The sequence below is a fragment of the Geotrypetes seraphini genome, chromosome 10, assembly GCF_902459505.1.
Source record: "Geotrypetes seraphini chromosome 10, aGeoSer1.1, whole genome shotgun sequence".
Lineage (NCBI taxonomy): Eukaryota > Metazoa > Chordata > Amphibia > Gymnophiona > Dermophiidae > Geotrypetes > Geotrypetes seraphini.
The window spans coordinates 66,791,731-66,818,505 of record NC_047093.1 but is presented as its reverse complement, the minus strand read 5'-3'; the positions used below and the strand labels follow the sequence as shown (position 1 = coordinate 66,818,505).

The window sequence follows — 26,775 nt, the reverse complement described above, 5'->3', positions numbered from 1 at the left end:
TCAGTAGCTACTGATGGGGCACCGAGCATGAGAGGAGCACAGAAGGGCTTTGTGGCTCTACTGCAGAAGGCGTTGGGTAGAAGGCTGCTGTCATTTCATTGCATCCTGCACCAAGAGGCATTGTGTGCTCAAACATTTCCGCCGGAATGCACAAAAGTGATGGATGTGGTCATTCAGATTGTAAATAAGATAATGGCAAAGGGTTTAAACCACCGCCAGTTCCGTTTATTATTGGATGAGGTTGAAAGCAAATATTCTGACCTCCTGCTCCACAACAAGGTCCGGTGGCTGTCCAGAGGCGAGGTGCTAAAACGCTTTGTCACATGTTTGGAAGAAGTAAAAACCTTCCTGGACAGCAAAGAGCTCACCTTTGCTGAGCTGGAACAGCCAGAGTGGCTGGAAAAATTACATTTTATGGTAGACATGACAGCACATCTAAACACGCTAAATACAACCCTTCAGGGGAAAGGAGGCACAGCCCTGCATATGCTGGAGGAGGTTTTGGCATTCGAGCGCAAGTTGACAGTGTTTATCAAAGATTTACAGAGAGGCACACTGTCTCACTTTCCCTCTTTGAGAGAGTTCAAACAAAGTCATGATACAATCAATTTGGAATATTTCAAGTCTGCAATCACCGCAATGCAAAGTTCATTTGGGAAACAATTCTGTGAGTTCAGAGAGGAAAACACCACATTATCCTTCCCTGTCACTCCCCTGGAGATAGATCCATCCCTATTGAATATGACTGCATTTACAGGTGTAAGTCAACCTGATCTTGAGATGGAATTGGCCGATATAGCCGACAAAGATCTATGGGTGTCCAAGTTCAAATGCTTGACCGCTACTCTTGAGGATGTTGCCCATCAGAAGGCCATTATGGCTCAGAATCATAAATGGGCTGATATTGAAAACCTTCCCAAACTGGACAAACTTGTATTCGAAACATGGAATGCCATCCCCAACACTTATATAAACATGAAAAAGTATGCATTTGGAGTGCTGTCGATCTTCGGTTCCACATATGTATGTGAGCAGGTCTTCTCCAACATGAACTATATTAAAAACAAACATCGATCACGCCTCACAGATGACAGCTTGCAAGCCTGTGTGAAAATGAAGGTGACGTCTTACAGCCCTGATGTACAGACAATGTGCACTGAGGTTCAGGAGCAAAAATCCTATTAACCAGCTAAATTAAATATTTTAATTAGCTATTAATGTGCAAAAATATATTTTACATTGTTAAGTGAAAAAGTCCTTTTTTTCTTCAGATTGACAGCTAACTGCATGATCCTGTATATAGCATTAAGATAAGAAACAATATATACAGTGTTAGATTTGTTTTATAAATGGTTTTGCGGCTCCAAGTTTTTTTTTCTTTTCGAAAACGGGTCCAAGTGGCTCTTTATGTCTTAAAGGTTGCAGACCCCTGGCCTAATCCAAACTACCACAACCAGACACAGGAGAACCCAGACACCATTCACATACCCTTCAGAGACCTCACACAGGCAGCAAAACTAGACCACCAACTCTCCAATCTACTAATCGTGACCCCAGACTACAAAACTTTCAGAAAATAAATAAAAACCCTGTTATTCAAGAAATCCATGAAGACTATCTAACACTGTATGAAACATTTCAATCCTCTGAAACAACCCGCTCTACTCTGTAACACCTCTAGACATGTCCAGAAATCCTCTTCTGTAATCCGCCTTGAACCGCAAGGTAATGGCGGAATAAAAATCACTAATATAATGTAATCTACTACCCTTTCTGTAAAAAAAGTATTTCCTTAGATTACTCCTGAGCCTATCACCTCTTAACTTCATCCTATGCCCTCTCATTTCAGAGCTTTCTTTCAAATGAAAGACACTCGACTCTTGCTCATTTACATCATATAGGTATTTAAACATCTCTATCATATCTCCCCTCTCCCGCCTTAACTCCAAGGTATACGTATTGAGATCTTTAAGTCTGTCCCCATAAGTCTTCCTCTGGACTGACTCCATCCTTTTTATATCTTTTTGAAGGTGCAGTCTCCAGAATTGCACACAATATTCTAAATGAGGTCTCACCAGAGTTTTATACAGGGGCATCAATACCTACTTTTTCCTACTGGTAATACCTCTCCCTGTGCACCCTAGCATCCTTCTAACTTTCACCATCGCCTTAACCTGTTTGGCTACCTTAAGATCATCACATACAATCACATCCACATCTCGCTGTTCTGTCATGCATATAGGTTCTTCATCCCCTAAACTATACTGTTTCCTCAGGTTTTTGCAGCTCAAATGCATTACCTTGCATTTCTTAGCATTAAATTTTAGCTGCCAAATTTCAGACCATTCTTTAAGTTTCACTAGGTTTTTCTTCATTTTCTGCGTACCATCTGGGGTGTCTATTGCAGATTTTGGTATCATCCGCAAAGAGGCTTATCCAACAATCCTTCAGCAATATCGCTTATAAAAATGTTGAAAAGAACAGGCCCAAGAACAAAACCTTGAGGCTGCTACCATGCTGGAGCTAGGGCGTTGCTGCCAGGTTGGGACAGTCCAGGATAGGATACCTCGGGGAAGGTAATATTATTGGGAAGTAGAGGGTGGGAAAAAGAAAGGAGAAGAGAGAATTACCATAGTTGGATATAAACCGTTGGTTTATATATGAGTCAATTCCACACCCCCCCCCTTTTTTGAGGGAAAAAGATTACCTCAGTTTATATTTGGATAGGTTTATATTTGAGTATATATGATAAGTGCTGATTCCACCATCAGATAACCCATAAATTAACTGGTTTCAGTTTAGACACTAATCGTGGGTATTCATTGGCATTAACCAGTTAAATACTGCTAAATATCTGCAGTTAGCCTTGGAGAAGTGATTTAATCAGCCAGGATCCTCTCCTGGCCATTTTAATTGTTAATATCGACAACATAGTATTTAAATATTGGGTCTAATTTGTAAGGTGCTACCGGTCTCTAGCATTTTGTTAAACCAAAATGACAACCTCCATGTTAATTGGATTGCATATTACAGTGTTGCTTAAACATTTAAAAAATCAGGTTAGTTTAGTTATGTGGAGTAGCATAATAAAAAAAAAGTCTAAGTCTGTTTTGGGCATAGGGCGCTAGTCTAGCATCTAAAGTCCATTCTGAAAAAATAAGTCCAAAATATATATTTTTTTTAGAATGGTCTTATACGTCCAGTCGTTTGTCACCAATTTGTCTATCTTTATACCACATTCTCGACCAAAAATTCGTCCAACTCCCAAACGCCCAGAACAAGACCTTTTGGATATGGGAGGGGCCAGCAAAGTGATAGACTGGCCACCCAGACATGGCAACAAAGTAGTGGGGCACCTTACAGGGCACTGCTGTGAACTTCACAAAAGGGTGCCACATAAAACATCTTACCACAACTCCTTTGCATTAATGAGCCCCCCAACACCCACTATACCCACCTGTCTACAACCCTTATGGCTGCAGGTGGCACCTATGTGGCAGTAGTGTAGGGTTTTTTTGTTTTTTGGTAGACTCTATTTTCCACCATGAATGCAGTGGTTAAAGTGGCTTATGGGCCTGGGTTCTACTCTCTATGATTCACTAGCCCACCCCTCAGACTACTTAAGCCACCTCTATGCAGCTCTACTAGGCTTTCCTATGCCAGGTGCTGATTTTCTGGAGGCAGGTATGTATGCTTTTATGGTGGTGTGAGGGAGTCAGTGGTAAAGACCCTCCTCTTCAACTAAAGGTCTCCCTCAGTCTACACCCCCCCTTAAACCCCACCTCTCTCTTCTCTCCCCTGTTTAACTTCTCCCTAAATTTCAGTATAGTCCTCTCTTAGTCTGTACTCTGATAAATTGTCTGTACTCTGAAAAATTGTTTGTACTCTGAAAAATACTGCACAGTCTTGTATGTCCAAGCATCTAAACCTATTGTACATCTTATTTGTCTAATTACTTCCATTGTGTATGTTTACTTGTTGACCGTTCTGAGCTACTGGGAGGACGGGATATAAATCTAAATAAATAAATAAATCACTGGGGGAGTATGTGGGGGTCTGTACTTTGTCCCTGCAGTGGTTATCTGGCCACTTTGGATACCTTCTGGGTACATATACCTGTTTTTAGATTATGTCTAGGCGGTCTCATTAAACTTTCAATTATCCCTGCAGGATAATTCTAGGTCAACCCATCCCATCCACCTCCCGCCCTAACAACTCCTCAAAAAACGCCTTTTTTCGCTCTGGACGCACAGCGGCAGTCAGAGGCCTACAATGTCTCTAGATACATCTAAAAACCCATTTTGATTATCGGCACTTGGACGACCTGTCTTTTAGGTCATCCAAGTGCTGATTTGGGCGGATTTTTAGATGTATTTCTGTTTCGATTATGAATCTCATAGTGTTGGCCTTTACAGGTGTATTCTGTTAGTTGCTCTCCTTTAAGAGTGAACATAAAACACAAAAATTGATTTTCTCAGCCATGTTCCTCTAACTTGACCAGTCTCAGGGTGTGTAAAAGTGCAAGTCTGAAATCTTGGTCAGCAGTAGAAACTACCGTACTCATATCTATTGTCTTAGGCTCGAATTGCCATCTAGCTGTCTTCTTTCAGGTTTTAGTACCATAAGTACTTTCAGATTTTAGTGCAGTCCTTAATTCTGCCTCAGATACATTCTATAATCTGATTTATGTAGTCTGTAATGTTAATGCTCGGACTAAACTTCAATTGCTGCAAAATACAACCACTAGGTTGATATATTCAAAATCAAGCTATGAAAGAGTGACACCATTGCTTATTCAGCTGCACTGACTTCCAGTAGAGGCAAGGTCTATCTTAAAGCTGTGTGTATTGGTTTTTCTTACCTTATATGGGGAATCTCCAGTTTATATGCAGAATCTGATTTTAGTATCAGATCGTAACAGACTGAGAACATATTTCCTTTAAGATTCTGCCTGAGGAAGCAGAGGGGGTGGGGTAGGGTAATGCAAGGTCCTTTATCTCCCATAGCTTGCCATATAGAGTGGGGAAGCAGGAAGAACAGAAAAGCCTGAGAGAGCAGAAGGAGAAACAGAACGGAGAGAAAAGCAGAGTGCCTGGAGAATGATAGCTTGGAGATGTAGTGCCAGCCCAGCAGGTCAGAGTATTCTTGAATGTAAAATTAATGTAAAATTAAATGCAGCAGCTGTACTGTGAAGGTGCTGAGACACGAAGGAAAGTTGTGTGTTCTTTTTTTTTCATGGAATGTGTTCCAGGAAAGAAAGGAAGAATAGTGAACTGTATGCAAAGACAGAAAGCTTTGAATAATAAAACTCCTGAATGCCTAAGAAAAGCTGTGAAGTTTGTGTGCTGGTTTTATTTTTTTCTGCACAGAATGACCAGGAAGAAACCCACCTCCCACCTATCTGGGGCTGTCATCCCATTCAGACTACTAAGATTTATTTTTCCCTTTTCTCTTTGGAAGTTAAACAAGTCATGCTGAGAGCTTGTACCTTTGGACTAAGTTGCTCCATGTTTATTTTCCTGAACATAGAGAAGTCCTTAGGCTAATTTTGGAGATTTCAATGCATTTTTCTTGTTTCTATCAAGCAAGGACTGTGTTTTTGCTAAAACCTGGAAAGTGAATTGTATGGAAGTATTAATGAGAAGAAACTGGGGTTGTTTTTTTTTCCTTTCTTGAATAAAGTGTATTTTTGGCCATCTGACATAAACTGTGCTTGAAACTAAGAAACTTAATTAAAGACCGACTTGTTTTTGTGAACCACGTTTGTTTTGTGGACCTTTATTGAAACACAATTGGGTGCAATAGTGCCAGAGCACACCAGTGGGCATGGGAGCCACTAGAATCTCCGGGTCACAAACCTTTACTCCTTGTGGCAGGGGCCCTGGGTGGGTCACTCCAGTTCAGCCCAAGCGTCACTGCCACAATGTTCAATATCTCTTCTGTGTCCTTATCCATTCCCTTGTGTCCATTTTTGCCTCTCTCTGTTCCTGTCCCTGCATTCCCTCTAGGACCTACACCTCTTCTGTGTCTCTTTCTTTTTCCATGTCCAGCTTACCTTCATCCTGCACCCCTGACCCTCCGTGGTCTGATGTCTCTCTCTATCTCCCTTTGTTGGTCCAGCATCTGCTCTCCCCCCCACAACTACCCATCAATACAGTCCAGCATCTACCCCTTCTCTTTCCCCTCTTCCGTGCTCCAGATCCTGCTTTATTTCTCCCTTCCACTTCCCCAGGTCCACCATCTTTCCTCTCTCTTCCCCATCCTCTTTGCTCCATCTTTCTCTCCGGCCCACCCCCACCTGCTACTGTGTTAGGCTAGTTCAGCATCTCCCCATTTCCAGGTCCAGCATATTTCCCTTCCCCTTCCTCCCACGGCTGGTTCATAGACAAAACCGCGGAAGACAAAGGTGCGCGCCGACAACTGAGCGCAAGACGGAGGTGCGCGCCGAAGAAAATGACAGTTTTTAGGAGCTCCGACGGGGGGTTTTGTTGGGGAGCCCCCCCCATTTAATACAGATTGCGGCAGTGTTGTGGGTGATTTGGGGGGTTGTAACCCCCCTCATTATACTGTAAACTTAACTTTTTCCCTGTTTTTAGGGAAAAAGTGAAGTTTTCAGTAAAATGTGGGGGGTTACAACCCCCCACAACGCGGCGCGATCTGTATAAAGTAAAGTGGGAGGTTCCCCCCCACACACACCCCCCGTCGGAGCCCCTAAAAACAGTTATTTTCTTCGGCGCGCACCTTTGTCTTCCGCGGTTTTGATCTGACACCCCCACGGCTACATGGGTCTGACACATCTCTAGCTCCTCCACACATGGCAGACAGAACACTGAAACTTGTCTCTCTGACCAGTGGAGGCCTTTCCTGTACATGTCCTGCTTCTCTTTGTTGCAACTTTCTGAGTGTAGGATGTGCACAAGAAGGACCCAACCGTCCAGAGAGGCAGATTTCATTTTTCTCTGTGCCACGTGTGGAGAATTGGTGGCAGGTAAGAGCTGGTACAATGTCAGACCTGAACACGGTGGGGGGAGGAAGGAGAGGAGGTGCAACTTCAGATGGCTCCTTACCACTGGACATCCCTGGGTATTTTCCCAGGCTTGCTCAGTGGTAGCTATGCCCCTGATCTGCCTGTAAAGGAAACCAAATCCAATCAATTGGATATAATTTAAGTATCATTAAGAGTTTGTTTTCACAATGTAGATTTATGAGAGCTTTCTGTGCATTGGAACTTTTGTTGGTTGTAGCTAAATCACTGTTCCAACCCAGAAAAGTTTCCTAATGAAGTGAAACATTATCTGTCTTGGAAAGTACAACAAGCCTTTCCATGGCAGCTATTGCATGTACTGCATTACAGATCATTTAAGATAATCAGGTGAAGGATTCCACTTTAAAGCTTATCTCTAGGCAGACTTTTTTGTCTGAAAGTTAATGGCTGAATTGAGCTATCGTATACGTTGAGTATGTTGTTAGCTAATGTGTGCCTGACTTTTCATATCACTGCAAATAAGCATCATTATTTTCTTAAAGGTCACACATGAAAGCATTATCTTTCTAATGATTCCATTAAAACAGTACTGCAAGTAAGATGAATCAAACATGGAACTTCGGTTGCCTGTTGAATGAAGACTGAGCTGTTACTGACTGGTGCTGAAGCATAAAATTGCCATAACCCAGTCAGTACCATAGCTGTACAAACATGGTTTTTTTTTAGTACTATACTAAAACATTTTTAGGTGCTAAAACAATCATTAGAAACTTGAGTTGTGCTGTGCTTGCATATTTTTTGTAAATTAATGGAAACTCTTTTAAAATCAGAGAATAGTGCAGTTTCTGGAATCCAGTAGGACCTGAGGCAAAATGAATTTACTAGAGGCAAGTCTTTTCAGACAAATCTGATTAATTTACAGTGGTACCTTGGACTACGACCATAATCTGTTCCAGGAGCATGCTCGTAATCCAAAATGCTTGTTTATCAAAGCGAGTTTCCCCATAGAAAATAATGGAAACTCGCTTTGATACGTCCCCCCCCTGATAACCGGCATCGCTCCCCTCCCCCCCCCGCTCGCAAAGTCCCCCTCGCTCCAACCGGCACCCCCCCACACGATCTGGCCACCCCCGCCGAGAATCTTGGCGAGAGGGAGAATTAGAAGTCCTTGAGCATGCGCAGATGCATGCTCAAGGCAGACAGGCAGAAGCCGGAAGATCTTCTAGGCACACGATCTGTGCCTGCGCTAGACGGGGTGGGGCGGGTAAGTTTAAGTTGTTCGGGCGGGGGGGGGGGCGGTTCACGCCAGGGGGGGTGCCGGTTGGAGCAAGGGGGCCTTTGCGAGCGGGGGGGAGTGATGCCGGTTATCGGGGGGGGGGGGGGTGCTTGCAAATCGAGTCAACACTCGGTTTGCGAGTCAAAAGTTTGCAGAGTGTTTTGCTCGTCTTGCAAAACACTCGCAAACCGGGTTACTCACAAACCGAGGTTTGACTGTATTTGAATGGTGACCAGGGAATTAGATAGAGGGAGTGCGCTACATGTGGTATATGTAGATTTTAGCAAAGCCTTTGACAGTATTTCACACAGATGTCTAATAAATAAACTGAGTACCCTCAGTATGGGCCTCAAAGTGACAGACTGGGTCAAGAACTGGTTGAGTGGAAGACAACAGAGGGTAGTGGTCAATGGAGATGTTACAAGCAATGTCCCTCAAGGTTCAGTTCTTGGGCCTGTTTTGTGAGGTTTTTTTTTTTTACATTTTTGTAAGCAGTATTGCTGAAGGGCTCAAGCCCCTGGGGGCGGGGCCTGAGGCACATGGGCCCAACCCGACCATGTGCCCAAGGCCCCGCCCCCAGGAGGGGCCTAAGGCTCCCGGGCCTATTCTGATTGGCCCAGGCGCCTTAGGCCCCACCAGTAGGCGGAGCTTTGGGACGGATGGGCCAATCCGGCCTCATTCCGTCATTGGCTGCCTGCCGGGCAGGCGGGTTTGGCTCCCATCTGTCCGGCCAACTACACAAAGGTACGGGGAAGGGGGGTGGGGCGGTCGTTGGGGGGAGGGGGGTTTGCGTCGAGGGCAGGAGGACCTGGGATCCCTCCTGCCCGTAATGTAGTACGGGGTGGGGGGGAGGGGGTCGCCGTGGCCAGGAGGGTTTGGGCTCTCTCCTGGCCCTAACAACTAGCGGGGGGGGGGGTCGCCAGGGCCAGGAGGACTTGGGCTCCCTCCTGGCCCGATATTGTCGGGGAGTTGGGGAGTCGGCGGGGTAAGAGGGCTTGGGCTCCCTTTTGCCCGATGTGTCGGGGAGTCGGGGGGGGGGGCAAGAGAGCTTGAGCTCCCTCTTGCCCCGATCGTGTCGGGGGTGCCGCGGTTGGCTGGGGCAAGAGGGCTTGAGCTCCCTCTTGCCCCGATCGTGTCGGGGAGTCGGAACTGCCAAGAGGAAGCAGCAGGACACCGGTAGGAGCTTCTACATGATGGGGGGGGGGGGGTCGGGAGGCTGTGGGGGTGCGAGCGGTCCTTCGGGGTGGGGGTGCGAGCGGTCCTGCATGGGGGGGGGTGAATCGGACGTCGGGGGGGGGGCATCAGGTTTTCAGGGTGGGGACAGGACTTCAAAGGGGAGAGGAGAGTCGGGGCGGGCGAAAGGAGAGTCGGGGTGGCCAGAGGAGAGTCAGGGCGGGTGAAAGGAGAGTCGGGCAGTGACGGGAGAGTTGGGCAGCATGCGCGGTATACGGGTGTGCGCGGTATATAAAAATTTCTGAACATAAATTTGTGTTTTTCGCGCGCTATACCCGTGTGCGCGTTTTACACGGGTGCGCGTTATCTATGTGAAAATACGGTAGTCCTTCTTATCGCAGGATAATCAAACAAAGAAATTTCTATTAGTCGCCTAGATGTCCGAAAGACAAAATGCTCTAATAGGTATTTAGGTGCCTGCCCATCCAATTCTTTGTAAAACTGAACCAAACTTAAGCAATCCTCAGGCCTCTACTGCTAACCAGTGGAGTTTACAATAAAATAAGGTTACATGACAGTAAATGGCAGTATTCTGAACTAAACGCAAATGCTTTTGCAAAGAAGACAAATAAATGATATTACAATAATCTGATACTTAAAACAAGAAACCGAGTCAAAAAATAGAGCACATAAATGGTGATGTCTCAAAATGTAATGTAATGTAATGTAATGTAATTTATTTCTTATATACCGCTACATCCGTTAGGTTCTAAGCGGTTTACAGAAAATATACATTAAGATTAGAAATAAGAAAGGTACTTGAAAAATTCCCTTACTGTCCCGAAGGCTCACAATCTAACTAAAGTACCTGGAGGGTAATAGAGAAGTGAAAAGTAGAGTTAGAGGAAAAATAAAAATAAAATAAACATTTTAACAAGACAGCATTGATCTAAATACTTTGGAAGGTAGAAGAGAGGAGAGAAAGGAATAGAAGCAGAAGGGGGAGCCGTTGAACAGTAGAATTCTGGAGAAATTTAAATGATAGAAATAGAACAAAACAAAGACAAAAGGCAAAACAATAGATAAGATTAAAGATAAATCATAAGCTGGAAAGAAAAATAAAATAAAACTTTGTCTTCAATCCACGGTTTCAGCGTCAGTGATGAAGTGGAGCAAGTAAGTTTAGGAGGAGCGATTGACGTTTCCAGAAAGGGCTTCTTCAGGGAAGAGACTTGGCAGACAGTCTCAGGATGTCTATGTCTCCTCCCCTGCGATGTTCTCCCATCCATGCATTCCCTCCCAGACACACTGCCCGTGCCCCAGCCGCTCCAAGGAGGCTGCCCCAGATGAGGCTCACGGTGAATGCAGGATTCTCTCCTCTGCGGGAAAGCCGCCCGGAGCCGACAGTCGATCTTCTTAGCGGATTGCATGGGGGGAAGAGTTCACACTCTTGGTAGGATCGGGACTGTGTGCTCTCGGTGGTTGTGGCTGGTCTCGTTGCTGCTTAGGTGTAAAAGCAGTTGATCTCCACTGCTGCTGATATTTAAAAGCAGGCAGATTGATCTCTCCAATGGACTGCAGGGGGAGGAGTTCACACTCCTGGCAGGATCGGGTCTGTGGGCTCTTGGTGGTTGCGGTAGGTCTCGCTGCTGCTTGTATGTAAAAGCAGTTGTTTTTCTACTGCTGCTGATATTTAAAGCAGGTAGATTGATCTCTTAAACGGGATATAGGGGGAGGAGCTCACATGCCTGGTTGGATCGGGGCAAGGGCTCCTATTATAGGCTGCTTAGGTGTAAAAGCAGTTGATCTCCTACTTCTGATAATATTTAAAAGCAAGCATATTGATTTTTCCAACGGAATGCTGGGGGAAGAGCTTACTTGTTTGGCTGGATCAGGGCAAAGGGCTCTCGGTAGTGGTGGCTGGTCCTGTTGCTGCTTAGGTGTAAAAAACAGTTGATCTTCCTAGTGGACTGCAGGGGGGAGGTGGAGCTCACACTCTTGGCTGGATCGGGTCTGTGTGCTCTTGGTAGTTGCGGATAGTTCCGCTGCTGCTGAGGTGTAAAAGCAGTTGATTTCCCACTGTTGCTGATATTTAAAAGCAGGTAGATTGATCTCTCCAATGGACTGCAGAGGGAGGAGCTCACATGCCTGGCTGGATCGGGGCAAAGGGCTCTTGGTAGTGGTGGCTGGTCCTGCTGCTGCTTAGGTGTAAAAGCAGTTGATTTTCCTAGCGAACTGCAGGGAGGGTGGAGCTCATATTTTTGCAGGACTGGGACTGTGGGTTTTTGGTGGGTTGGTCCCGTTGCTGCTTAGGTGTAAAAGCAATTGATCTCCCACTGCTGCTGATATTTAAAAGCAGGCAGATTGTCCAGGGAGAGGAGCTCTGCACTCAAACTGCCATCCTCCTCGCCATGTGTGAATGTGAAATGTGCAATTGAACAAATGTACCAAAGGGTGGTCATGAAGCTGGAAATGTCCTACACAAGACCACATTAGTATGACCTGCCCTCACGGGATAAGCATCAAGCATCCGCACGGTCTCTGTGGCATCCCAGGTATCCATGCAGCATCTGCAGAAGGAAACATTGAGGGCCACCTGTTATGGTAGTACAAAATGTATTGCACTGAGTGTAGAACATAGAGCACCATCTGTGAGTACATACTTATAGTGCTATCTGTCATGTACCAAGTGCAAAATGTTTGCCATCATCTGCGGGTGCAAAAGGTGTAGTTCTATTCATTTTACTCTGGGTCTAAAATGTTAATACCATGTAAGTTCTTTTTAGCAAGCTATACTTGTGCATACTAGTGGGTGAATCCCTTCATAATGGTGATTAATAAATCCTAATAAATAAATAAATAGATAGTGTTGAGTTGAAGTGAAAAAGAAATAGGAGAGAATTTACTTATTTTCTATTTTATTGGTCTAAGGCTATAATTTTCAACCCAGTCCTTGGGACCCACTATTTCAGAGTGCAGTAGACTCTCAACTATCTGGCACCCACAGGGATTGGTGGATGCTGGATAACTGTAGTTTCTGGTTGATTGAGAGTTAGTGTAAAAAATATTGTAGCAGCAGACAGCCATTCCTAACACCCATTCTTCCTGCCCTCCCTCTAGTCCCCAAAGCAGCAGAGCTGGTCCTGACAATTCCCTCTTCTTCTCTCCCTCCATGTCCAAGGCAGCAGTGGCAGCCAATCCTGACAACCCCCCTCCCTCACCCCCGAAGCAGTAACAGCAGCCATTCCTGACAACCCCCCTCCCTCCCTCAACCCTGAAGCAGTAGCGTCAACCAAACCATGACAACCCTCCTCCCTCCCTCCCTTATCAAAGGAGTAGCGGCAGCCAGTGAACAGAAGAAACACTGTAAACAGGCTGCTTTTGGCCAGCTCTGGCAGGCCCTCGATTTGGGTATTTTCTTGAGCTCAGCGCCCCCCCCCCCCCCATTTCAGTTGTCTTGAACGCCTTTAAAGCAGTGACTAGGGGCTTATTTTTAAAACATGCACCAGCCTGAGTCCCTCTGAAATCACTTCCAGGTCGCTGGGCCAGGAAGTGACATCAGAGGGAAAACCAGCGTGAGCAGCTTGCTGGAGAAGTTGCTTCCACTAGCAAAGATTTTAAGAGGTACTGAGGTAGGAAGGGAAGGCATGAATGTGGCACGGAAGGAGCGATGAGGGCAGAGAGGAGGGCGAGGGGGGAGTTGGCAGGGAAGGAGTGAGGGGCATAGAGGCGAGCATGGGGGGTTGGCACCATCCCTAGTGCCTGTTATCCTCGCTACATCACTGGGGAAGAATGTTAAGATTTTGTACCACTGGTATCTATTACTTTATTGCCTTCACTGTTGGTTTCTCAAGATCTCTCAACTTTGTGTTGGTCATATTGAGGGGTAACAGGAATGATGGGACATATCTGGTGGTCTTGTCCAAAAGCTAAAGTTTTTGGGAGAACCTTCCAGATCACAAGATTGACAATACCATGCAACCCTGGGATCTTTCTACTAAATAGGGAGATTCCTGGGCTGCGAAAACATCAGACTTCCTTGGTTCAGCATTTGCTATATGTCGCTAAGCTTACATTAGCCTCTGCTTGGAAACCCCCAGATGTCCCAATGCTGACTAAATGGAGAGCAAAACTATATACAGTATATAGGCAGGAAAAACTAACCACAATTAGATGCAATACTGTGTCAAATAGGTGAAAGTCTGGGGATCAGTCAAAAATTTGAATTTTGTGGTTGAATAGGAAGATACTTTAAGGGTTCTTTACTACTACTACTATTTATTATTTCTATAGCATACCAGACACACAGCGCTGTACATCAAACACACAAAAGACGGTTCCTTGCTCAAGAGTTTACAATCTAATTATGAAAGACACATTGGACAAACATGGTGAATCATGTAAAGAAATATAAAGGGAAAAGAGGTAGAGAAGGTAGGGTCTATAGTAATGACCTTTGGACTTGGGCTCACATTCCCCCTCCCTTTGTTTTTGTTTTAATTAACCAGTATGAAAACTATAACAAAAAGCTGCTGTTAGAGAACTGTGTAATATTGCTAGCAGGCATGTGATTTGAACATTGTACTCTGTTGTTCTCTCAATAAAGGACTCTTGTTTAATTAAAAAAATAAAAAAAAAAAAAAATTAGTTATTGATGTGGTCTCCCACAGCTCCACTCAGAATTAAAGGCATTCATATTTAGGTTGCATATTATAAGCTAGCTGAAAAAAATAGGTTTTTAGCAAAGATGTGAATTTGCAATAAGACAATTCATTTGAATAAATTGTGGTAAGTTGTTCCAAAAGAATAGGGCTATAAAGAAGAAAGTTGTACTACGTGTAGACTCATAGGGGTCCTTTTATTAAGGTGCGCTAACCGATTTAGCGCGCACTAAATGCTAAGACATCTATTATATTCCTATGGTCATCTTAGCGTATGCTAAATCGGTTAGCGCACCTTAATAAAAGGACCCCATAATGAGTTATTCTAAGAGATGTAAGAATTAATCTATCGACATCTCATTAACGCAAGTTACGTGATGGAGTGTAAGACATAGGGGGGTCTTTTACTAAGGCGTGCTAGCCAATTTAGCATGCGCTAAATGCTAACATGTCCATAGAATATAATGGGCGCGTTAGCATTTAGTACGTGCTAAATTAGATAGCGTGCCTGAGTAAAAGACCCCCATAATCTTCCAAATCATTTTATCTTTCAATATCAACTTTTTAAATATTTTTTATATCATTTTCATTTTTATATTCATTTTAACTTTTTATATATTTTTCACTTAGCAAAAAATCTGTTGATATTGAAAAATAAAGCAAACTGGAAGATTTTGGAACAATCGCATCCTTCAGGTAACATTGGTTTTTCTATTTTTTTCTTTTATATATGCATGCAATTTACATGTTCTGTATCAGTTTTTTGCAAATTTGCACTTTATGTATTTGATTTTTGTATTGTTTTTAATGATATATTCACAATGATTTATTCATTATTTTCTCATTAGGTCCTTTCATTATTATTTTAGTTTAATATTATATTTATATTTATTTGTTTGTAGACTCCTGATGTAGGCCTTGTGCCAAAACACGACTTGTGTCGAGTCTAATTGTGGTACTGAATAAAGAGTTCCTATCTAATTTCATTGGTCGTTGTCTCCTGCGCTAGGTTTTTTTTGTGTGTGCTCGACTTTTGCAGAGGATTTTTTTGTCTTCTGTTTTTTGTCCATCTCTTGAAGACCATATGAGCACTTTGTCTAATGCGTTTAGCATGCACTAGTTTGATTAATGCATGCTAAACTTTAGTATAAGTTCCTAAAAGCATTTTAAAGAACATATATTTGTTGCCTTCTCAATTATTCTTTCCATGCCCTGGTCAAGACAAGCATTTTGTTCTCATTTATATTCCAGAATACTCCAGAGGAGGTACAAAAGCCAATAGGTATATATTTTTTAATATTCCCATATTTCTGTGCAAAACTAGGAAGTTTTTTTATTTGGCTAGGTTTAAAGGAGCTATTTTAACCCACAAATTTTCCTCACAGTTAAGCCAGATTCACTGTGGTATAATGGCTGGCTTTTTGAATATATTTTTTTTCCCAGTAACATACTGATCCTCGCATTACCACGGTTAACATGGGAACACTTACCGCCTCCTATTTAGGAGACAGAAGCAGTCTCGTGTTATCTTCACATTAGCCAGTTAGCATATGCTAATATTATTATTATTTATATACCACCTATCAATGGATGTTGTCTAAGCAGTTTACATTCAGGTACTCAAACTAGGTAGATAACACTTCCCCATTTATTCCCCACTCATGATATGCCCTGTCCCCCTAAAAAAAGGTAAAAAATTTGTGATTAGTGCATGCTTACAGGCAATTTACCACAAACGCTTTAACCCAGTAATTCTTAAACCTGTCCTAGAGGATCTCCAGCCAGTCGGGTTTTTAAGATATTCCTAATGAATATGCATGAGAGAAATTTGCATGGCTATTACCTACTTTATATGCAAATCTCGCTCACTTGAAAACCTGACTGGCTTGGGGTCCCCTAGGACAGGTTTAAAAATCACCGGTCTAGTCAGTTCTTGCTACATTTGGTTACATTTACAGGGTGAGTTTGGACCATGAACATTGTTGATAAGTACATTTACAGCATTAAACAGTGGATTGTAACATAATTATATGCAAAGTAACAATCCTGAACACAATAAAAGAGCAAACAAGCCCCCCCCCTACTCACCCCCATCCCAAACCAAATAAAACAGAAAAATATATCACCCCAACCCTACTAGGAACCACTTTAGCCCCAGAGCTATTAATTCTCCCATAGGCCAAATTTACCCAAAACCCAAGAGGAGGAAGTACGCTGCTTCCCAACAGAGCATCTATCCTCTCTCCCAAAACATTCAAACCTCACTCAACACGCAAAGCACCATAGCATATAAATTGCAAAAAAAAATAAGGGTATAATCTTCTCCTTTCACAACAAAAATTGAACACCTTAACAAGCATCAGGAAAAAAAGAAAAAATTAGAAAGAAATCTCTCCATTGCCTACTCAGTACTTAGTGAGCTAGCATTCAACAGTATAGAACAGGGGTGGCCACACTTTTTTTGGCTTGCGAGCTACTTTTAAAATTACCAAGTCAAAATGATCTACCACTAATAAAATTTTTAAAAGCATACTGTAAGCACAATGTACGCAGAGAAAATGTTAATTATAATTTATATTTGGGGTTTTTTCAAAGAGGTCAAGGCATATGAATAAAATATGCAATGTCACCTAGTAACAACTATACAAAAATAAACGAATATACCCCGTCCCCTTTAACTAAACCGTTATAGTGATTTTTAGCGCAGGGAGCTGCGCTGAATGTCCAGTGCTGCTCCTGACACTCATAGGCCTTCTGACTCTGCATCCAATATTTCTTTCTTCCTCCTGCATGCTTCCTATCCTCCAGACCTCATTCCATTCCCCAACCAACATCTCTCTCTGTCCCTCCATGAGTCCAACTTTTTCTTCCTCTCTCCCTGCCCCCTTTCTGTCTGTCTTTCTTCCTGCCCCCCTTTCTTTTTTTCTCTCTCCCTGCCCTCCTTTCTGTCTTTCTTTCTCTCTCCCTGCCCCCAAGCCACCGTCGTTGATTTTTCCCTGCTTCCCCGATGCCGCAAAAGCCAGGCCTGCATTGGGCCCACAAGCCTCCCTTCTCCCACCCCCACATCAATTCTGACATTGAAGAGGAAGTTACATCAGAATTGATGTCGGTTGTGGGGGAGGGGGAGGCTTGGGTCATGGCTTTTGCTGTGTTGGGGGAAGCAGGAAAAACGCAAAGGCAACGCGAGTCTATCATGATCGACTCGCGTTGCCCTTGTGATCTACTGGTCAATCGCAATCAACCTTATGGGCACCCCTGGTATAGAATAAGGTCATAACTCATGCATGTAGCTGCAAATTAGTGCTACACAAGGCCAATTTTTTAAAATCACCATTTAAGAATCAATTAAGGGCCAATTATGTTATGTGCATAGTGGTATTATTCTGTAACTATGCATACAATTGTGCACCCTATTTATAGAACTAGAGAGTTACCCCATAGTACCTGACTAATGAGATTTTCCTTGATTGACTCTTATACTATACAGATTACAGTTGATAATGATCTCATTTTATCTTCTGTTCATGTCAAATTTTGTAAGCTCTTTAAATGTTTTTATCTATGAGATTTCATAATCACTAGGTACAATTTTCTTTTTTTCTGCAGTAATAATTTTCAAATGCCATTATTGTGTAGTATAGAACCCAATGGGGACTAAATTAAAATGCAGACTGAATGCTTTATGTAAAACAGTAGTGACAAAGATTAATCAAATGCTGCTGGCAGGATGTATTGTGCCTGTAGCATTACTTTGCATAGATTTTATTAGAAATTCAAAAATATGGCATGGACCTTATGTGATATGTATTGTAAACCTTTAGATAGGGCTTAGCTCAGTGGCTTTGTTTCCTAGAAAATATATAGGTAAAGAGCCTTTTGTTAAGCTAATTTTGTGCAAATTTATGCTACATTAGAATAGAAAATTGTTTCCCATGCGTTATAAAAAAAAAGATGGTGTTTGGTGAGCTTTACATTATATCAACCTGCTACTAAGTATGTAGAAATAAAGCTCACAAATGAGTTGCAGGTGGGACCCTTTTCTTCATGCTAATTCAGTAGATAGGTGATAAGATTTCAACAACTCTGCTTCCTTCATCAGGTGTGTGAAGAAATAGTGCCGTTACGTTGAATTTAAAATAGCAAAGTCAACAAGTATTTGAAAATTTGAATGACCAGCTTTGCAGTTCTGAACATTATAGAATCCTACTGGGACATGAATATAACTGAAACAAACATTTTTCCTGCTAGCCAAGTAACCAGTAGGAACTTAAATAAGAACATAAGCGTTGCCTCTGCCGGGTCAGACCAGGGGTCCATCGTGCCCAGCAATCCGCTCCTGCGGCGGCCCCCCAGGTCCATGACCTGAAAGTGTTCCCTACCTAACCTAAAATATCCATACCCTATTCGCTCAATGTCCTGTAAGGTAAACCTCTATCTGTACCCTGTTATCCCCTTCGCTTCCAGGAAGTCATCCAGTCCCTTTTTGAACCCCAGAATTGTACTCTGTCCTATCACCTCTCCGGGAAGCGCGTTCCAGGTGTCCACCACCCTCTGAGTGAAGAAGAACCTCCTTGCATTCGTTATGAATCTGTCTCCTCTCAGTTTTTCTGAATGACCTCTTGTTTTAGTTGTCCCTGCTAGTCTAAATAATCTGTCCCTCTCCACCTTCTCTATGCCTTTCATGATTTTATAAGTTTCTATCATGTCCCCTCTCAGTCTCCACTTCTCCAGGGTAAAGAGCCCCAGCCTGTCCAACCGTTCGGCATATGAAAGGTTCTCCATACCCTTTATCATCCTCGTTGCCCTCCTCTGGACCCTCTCGAGTATTGCCATGTCCTTCTTGAGGTATGGCGACCAGTATTGGACGCAGTATTCCAGATGTGGGCGCACCATTGCTCGATACAGTGGCAGGATAACTTCTTTTGTTCTGGTAGTGATACCTTTTTTGATAATGCCCAACATTCTGTTCGCTTTTTTTGAGGCCGCTGCACATTGTGCCGCCTGCTTCATTGTGTTATCCACCAATACCCCCAGATCTTTCTCTTGCTTCAAATCTTGTTAAAATCAAGATGGTTTTGTCACAATTTTCATAGAGGTTTTTTTTTTCTTTTTATTGCAAACTTCAAAAATAGAATTCTTCCTCCTCACAAGTACATCCATAGTAAGAACATAAGAATTGCCACTGCTGGGTCAGACCAGTGGTCCATCGTGCCCAGCAGTCCGCTCGCTCGGCAACCCTCTGGTCAAAGACTAGCGCCCTAACTGAAACTAGCCATACCTGCGTACATTCCAGTTCAGCAGGAACTTGTCCAATTTTGTCTTGAATCCCTGGAGGGTGTTTTCCCCTATGACAGACTCCGGAAGAACGTTCCAGTTTTCTACCACTCTCTGGGTGAAGAAGAACTTTCTTACGTTCATACGTAGAATCATGTTGTCAATCAAACATTTGGCATTATTGTGCTATTATATATTGAATGACAAATAGGGGTTGCTATGTTGCATCTTATTGAATATGGAGAAATAAGGGTGAACAAATAAGCCATAGCTTTTATATTTATTTGGACAGACTTTAAATATTAGTCCCTTCATCAGGTTAATGAAGGGAGAGTGCTGTTTCTTCACTGACCTGATGAAGAAAGAATAACACTCAAAGTTAGTTGCAGATATAAGGGTCCTTTTACTAAGCTGTGTTAAGTTCTAACGTAAGCTTAACACAGCAAAAACATCCTAACTTAGGACACACTATTGCATTCCACATTAGGTTTGGTATCTACACGCTAAGGGCCGTATTCTTTATATGTTACCCCAAAAATCAGCACCAACAAGAATGGTGTTTAGCATAATTCTATGAAAGGAATGCTAAGTGCCAGTGTGTGTCATAACTTTTAGGCGCACCCATTTAGGCTAAGGAAAATTAGGTCTAAATACCTGTACCTACATTTTGCATGCTTTGGACATATTATATAACAATGCACATAAATTTTAGGAATGATCCGTCCATGCTCCCCCACTCCCGGCCACGAACCTTTTCAGATTCGCATGCATAGCACTTTATATAATGCATCTTACCAAGCTGTGTGTGAAATTTCAATTAGTATCAATTAAGAGATATTGTCGGTGGCTTAGAAAGGGGGGAGGCAGACTGCCCCAGGCACCATTTATGCTGGGGATACAGGCGCCTCTCCTCCTCTCTGCACCCCTCCATGTACCTCTTTAAATGTTCACCAGCACGAGCAGCATATTCCACTTGTTGCTCGTTCCAACCTTTGCTTCCTTCTGACGTCGCTTCCCAGGACGTGACATCAGAAGGGAGCAAAGGTTGGCACGAGCAACAAGTAGAATATGCTGATCTGACTGGTGAACATTTCAAGAGGTATGTGGGGGAGGGGGGGTGGCATTCAAGCAGCAGGGAAGAGTAGGGGCAGCGCTGAAATGACAGGGAAGGGTGGGTTGGAGGGAGTGTAATAGGGGCAGAGAATGGGAAAGATGCACTAATTACCCTCTCACTAACTGGTTAATTCGCACATAATATGGGAGGTTTTCATACCTCCTAAACAGGAGGTGGTAAGTGTTCCTGTGGTAGTATTTTTTTAATGGCTGTGCACTAATGCAAACATTGGCACATGGACAAAAATCAAACTGAAAAAAGCCCTTTATGATAGCCATGCTAGAAATGGGCTTAGTGCACGGGAAAGGTTCACTTATGGGTGCACTAAACCCATTGCTTAGTGCAACTTATTAAAAAGGACCCCATAGTAAGTTCAAATAAATATAAATGGTTTCACTTATGACTTGATTGTTTGACCCGTATTTTTATATAGCAAAGGGAATGGGTATCGATAAGTATGTTTTCTAAGATGATAACACCCTGTGGAGAGGATTAATGTCATTATTAAATATTCCAACTGTTTTACAATAATATAAAATAGTTAGGTATGATTTATGTGCCGAGCTGTAGTTTGCTGTATATGGGATGTCTATTCCTTTTTGAAAATCGAAGCTACATTTAGCAAACTACAGCTCGGCACATAAATCATTACTACCTAATTATTTTATATTATTGTAAAACAGTTGGAATATTTAATAATGACACTAATCCTTTCCACAGGGTGCTATCATCATAGAAAACATACTTACCGGCACCAATTCCCTTTGCTATATAAAAATACGGGTCAAACAAACAAGTCATAAGTGAAACCTAGTAGCCTTAGGCCCCTCTTGTGGAGATCTCTCCTGCCACGGGTCGCGACAGTTCGGGCAGAGGGATGATCGCCGTCACAGCAGGGGAGATGAGCCATCTCTCCTGCTGTGATGGTTGCTGTAGGGGGGTGGGTAGGTTGCTAGGCCGCTGAACTGATCGCAGCAGCCACCGTTAGCTCAGCGGGCCTTTTTTCGGCACTTATACCTGTTTTGACTTGGTCTAAGTCAAAACGTATAAGTGCCGACTAGGCAACCTGCCTAAAGTTTTGGTTATACCTGCTGGACGCCTAGGTCTAGGTCGGCCCACCTCCCGCCCTTTCCCCTCTTCTAAAAATGCTTCTTTTCGCTCTATGCGTTTAGAGGCAAGGGAAAGGCCTCTAAGCTGTTTTTAGAAACGTCTAAAACCAGTTTTGGTTATGGGTACTTGAACGATCAGGCTTTTTGATCGTCCAAGTACCCATTTAGGCCACTTTAGACGTTTTTTTCGTTTTAAATTATGAGCCCCTTAGTGAATAATGGCAGATAAAGACCTGAACGGTCCATCCAGTCTGCCTCAAAGTATGTATGAAAATAAGAACCTTGGGCCTGATTGGTAAAGACTTGTATAATCAATACTTATGCCTATCACCTAAGGCAGTCTCTTAATATTAACAGGACTATGTCCTAAGTTTGATTAAAAACAAAACCCTCTAAAACACCCACCAAAAGAGTCTTTTTTTCAGCTCCCTCCATCACCAAGAACTCCTTTCTTTAGCAAAAACACAGTAGAGCCTGTTCCTCTGCAGGAGAGGGGCCGAGGGTTCTGCTGGAAATATATCCTCATAACAAAAAAAGACTAGAAGCCTTTGACCTATTCTAGACCTTTGAACCCTAGACAAATTTTTCCTGAAGAAGTTTCACATGATCTCTCTGGGAACCCTTCTACTCCTCATAGAAAAAGGAGATTGGCTTTACGCTATAGATCTCAAGCCTAGAATCATATTTCTTGTACAACCCTACTTTATTCCTGAACACTCGGGTAGTCAATCCCATCTCAGATCTCTTGTAGGGATCTTCATTTGCATATTTCCCTTCCCTTTCCCTCCTGCCAGATTCAGCAGTACCTCTTCTCCCTTCCCTTTCCCTCTTCCCCTGTCCAGCAGCACCTCTCCTCCCCCAGCAGCAGCTCATTGTGTGCTTTTAACTTCCCCACACAGCTGCCACTAGCATTAGTTTAGCAATTCCATCAGGTAATCTCGGGGACTTTGCTAGGCTGGCCCACTTCTGATGACGAAACTTCCTCTTTCCTTATAGGTGGGTTGGCCTAGCAAAGGCCCTGAGGCTGCCTGATGTAATCGCTAAGTTAATGCTAGTGGCAGCTGTGTGGGGAAGTTAAAAGAACACAGTGAAAAGCCACTGCTAGTCCGGGGGTAGGGGGGCTAGGAAGAGAAGATGGTGATGGGGGCAAGACCCAGGCCCATAGGCCACTTTAACCACTTCATTTATGGATGAAAGTATGAGCCCACAAAACCTCTACTATACCACCATATAGGTGCCACCTGCAGCCATAAGGGTTATTAGGATGGTAGACAAGTGAGTATAGTATGAGAAGACAAAATTTTTCGCTGCTTCACCACACCCACATGACACCAAAACACCACTAGGCATCAACAAACTTAACTACCCTATACAGCCCACCATTAAGATACTGGGTGTAACTCGGTCAACCATGAAAGACCAGGTGGACTCCTTAATCAAAAAGGGTTTTTTCACCCTCTGGAAGCTTAAATCCATTAAATCATATTTTGATAACTCTGCATTCAGAATCCTGGTACAATCCCTTATACTGAGTCAACTTGACTACTGTAACATCGCCTATTTAGCAATCTCCCAAAAGAATATGCGAAGCTTACAATTAATGCAAAACGCTGCGGTCAGACTTATCTTCGGTCTAAAGAAATTTGATCACGTGACGCCATACTACAAACAGCTACACTGGCTGCTGTTGGAAGCTTGTGTAAAGTTTAAGTTCGCCTGCCTCTGCTTTAAAGTTCTTTACGGTCTAGCCCCTAAATACATAACTGACCTCTTCTCCTTCTCAGCCAACAGACACAAGAGAAGCTCCCACTTGCACTTCGTTTCTCCCCTGGTTAGAGGTTGCAAACTAAAAAACACCATGAACATCTTCTCTCACATCAAGCAGCTTTATGGGGTAAAGATCTAGAACTGCTCTCGCCCACCACTTACGAGGTATTCAGGAAGCGCCTCAAAACTCCTGAAGTATCTAGACAGCTGACCTGTTCCTCTCTTTCCCCTCTATAACGGTTCTCTCGCCCTATCCCCCTCTTGTTTTCCCATCCCTTAAGTTCTCTCAACTTGTACTTAATTATTCTTTTGTAAACCACATAGAACTTAACAGTATTGCAGTATATAAACTGTTATTATTGTTATAGTAGGTTTGGACGGCTCACCCTACATTCTGGCACCCTTTATGTGAAGTTCACAGCAGTGCCCTCTAATGTGCCTTACTGCTCTATTGGTGTGGCCAGTCTATTACAATACTGGCGCCTCCCACATCCAAGTAGTTTGGATTTGTACGTTTTAAACTTGGACGGTTTTGTGGTTGAAAAATACAAATAAAGTTAGACATCCTGGCAGCCAAAACATCTAAGTAGGAAATTAGAAAAAATGTTTTTGGATGTCTTACGGTGTTACTGGTTTTGAAAATGGCTGTTTCTCCGCATCCAACTTTAGACTCCTTGCAGGAAATGTCCAAAGTCGGACTTAGATGTCCTATCGAAAATGGCGCTCCATGATACTGAATATCTAATAATTGAGCTAAATGGCTGTTATTAGAAAAAAAATATAGCTTACAAAAATCAAAAAAATGTTGGGATATTTCAGGGGATTTTTACAATAAGTTGATATTTAAGAAAATTAAGGGGAGGTTTTTCTGACTGATAATACTTAGCTCTAAATATAGGTGACAGGATTCAATAACCTGCCACCAGTGAGCACTTAGTCTTTCTTCCCTTTATTGAAATTGTCAATAATAGTGGGGAACATTATATATATTGGACTCAATTGTGTTTGCAATATTGTTCTACAATCTAATCCTAGCCATATAGTTGATACTAGTCTTCTTTCCAAGTGCTATCTTATCTCCATAGGGAGATTTTTTTTAATTGTTGCTATATTGTAAACCTCTCATCAGCATTTCTTTTAAAATACTTAAAATACATTATTTTAATTAAAAATCAAAATTGTTGAACCAGCATGTACCTGTTCAGTTTCCATAGTAACAAGAATGCTGACATTTCTTATTGCCATTACCAAGCCATTTGGTGAACCGATCAGAATGTCTATGCTGAGTACCCTCTCTTCTCTCCCTTTCCCTTCCTCCTCTCTCCTTCCTCTCCCTCCTACCTATCCACCTCCTCTCTCTCCCTCCTCTTTCTCTCCCCTCATACCTCTCTTTACCGTCGCCTTGAGCCTGTATAGGTATGAGCGACGCTCAAATAGATTAGATTATGAGGTTTATAATGTAGTTATCATCAATGCACTTAGAAATAACTACATTATAATACAAAGGAGGAAGTCATCATCGATGCACTTAGAAATGACTTCCTCCTTTGTATAACTAGCACATTAATGTTTGGTTGTAATGAAATATCCTATATAATAAAAGGCTAACTCGCGCATGCACACTCCTATTTGTGTGCTTCCATGATCAGTAGTTCAGTGGCCGCATGAGTGCGCATGCGCGAATAACCAGACTGGACCCCAGCGCTGGACATCCTGCTCTCCTGTTGGCTCCTCTCACGAGCCACACCAGCACCTGACCCACTGAATCGCTGTGAGACGGAAGTTGCCTGGCCGCCTAACTTTCAAGCCGATGGTGGCTCCTCAATCTCGGCTCTGCAGTCAGGCGGCGAGGGAGGCGAGGAAGGCAGCATGCGCGCCCTTCCCTGCTCTGCACCTGCGGAGCAGCGGCTGCTAGCCGCTAGCACCCCCTGCCCTCTCCGTCACCTCCCGGCTCAAGCGGCGTAGGCAGCACTATAAACACGCTGCTTCGCGCCCTTCTCTGCCGATTTTCTCTGCCGCGTCTCTGAAAACATCATCGGAGACAGATGCGGCAGAGGAAATCGACAGTAGAAGGCCGCGAAGCAGCGTATTAAAGTGCTGCCTACGCGGCTGGAGCCCCAAGATTTGTCGGCGGTGGGAGGGTCAGGAGCAGGCCGGATCGAGCAGGACAACGGCAGTAATAGAAGGGGGAGGGGCTGAACGGAGCAGGGAAAAGAAGGTAAGAGAAGGGAAAGGGGGGATGGGGGGAAATGCTGCTACTGCTTCTGCACAGGAAAGGGGGGGATAGGAGGGAAATGCTGTTTCTGCTGCATAGGGAAGTGGGATGGAGATGCTGCTGCACAGGGAAATGGGGAAAAATGACACACACACAGCGGGAGGGAGGAAGACAGAAAGAAAGAAAGACACAGGGGCAGGGAGAGGGACAGAAAGACAGACAGAGAAAGGAGACCAGAGAAAATCAGCGGGAGAGGGAAAGGGGGCTGCTTTGGGGGGAGGTATGCTGGGGACAGACAGCTTTGCTCTGGGGGGAAGACAGAAGAGGGCCATGGAGAGACATTTGGGGGGAGGTGGGTGCTGGGGGCAGACAGCTTTGCTCGGGGGGGTGGGGGGGGTGACAGAAGGATACAGACAGCGGCCAAGGAGAGAGAGATAAAGAAACACAGACAGACAGACACATCTATTCTAGCACCCGTTAAAGTAACGGGCTTAAAGACTAGTTACAAAATAAATGGAATGACTGCTGCTTGTTGTTTTAGCTAGTGATGAGGCATTGGCAAACACCTTTGTCGTCTTTCTGGGCACCCAGAGGATATGATCAGTGCTAGGAGTGTAGAAAGCTGAAACTTGGATTTGTATAAGAGATGCATATTTTCTCACTACAACCACTCTCTGACTTTGAGCAAGTCATTTTCATCTTCTCTAGTTTTGTATATAACCCTTTGGTGACCTTTTTGCCGTTATCATCTCTGATATCAGTATAGTTGCAGCACTAAACAGTGTGTAAAGCTTCAAAGTCCTGTTTATACAGTAGTACTGTATAGAGACACTCAGAGCTGACTTTGCTGTCCAGTACAGAGCTTCCTGCAGATTTCCACAGAAATCCATAACACAGGACAATCTTCAAAACTATGTGGGTTAATTGAGTCTCTGAAAATTGTTCCTTAATGTGGCTAAAAAGAGACCAAGTGTGTCCCACAGTGTGTATAATTTAAGTGACATGTAGAAGTAGTTTTCCTTGGGACATATGTGCCTAAGAGCCATTTCATTCTTATAATGGGATCTTTTGGTCAGCTTGGAGAAGTTACAAAAAAAAGACTGAATCAAAGTTGTGTGAGAACTTTAAGCAAAGGTCTCAGTCCGTATCATGCATGCATTTGATGTTTACTACTAATGGTCTATTTTTGCTAAGACAACAC

At 43.3% G+C, this 26,775-nt stretch overlaps 1 protein-coding gene across 7 annotated transcripts in view; it reads left to right on the top strand.

Moving 5' to 3' along the window:
• Window positions 1–26,775, top strand: part of TTLL11 (tubulin tyrosine ligase like 11) — a 247,354-nt gene that overhangs the window by 214,215 nt on the left and 6,364 nt on the right. For 3 of the 7 annotated variants that reach the window (XM_033961090.1, XM_033961092.1, XM_033961088.1), the window contains one exon: window positions 14,726–14,791. The exons of 2 other annotated variants lie outside the window; for them this stretch is intronic. In XM_033961090.1, coding sequence (XP_033816981.1) covers window positions 14,726–14,791 — 66 coding nt within the window. Of the gene's footprint in view, window positions 1–5,369; window positions 5,718–14,725; window positions 14,792–15,346; window positions 15,378–26,775 lie in introns of those variants that run through there. 2 more of the 7 variants (XM_033961091.1, XM_033961093.1) reach the window with 2 other exon arrangements.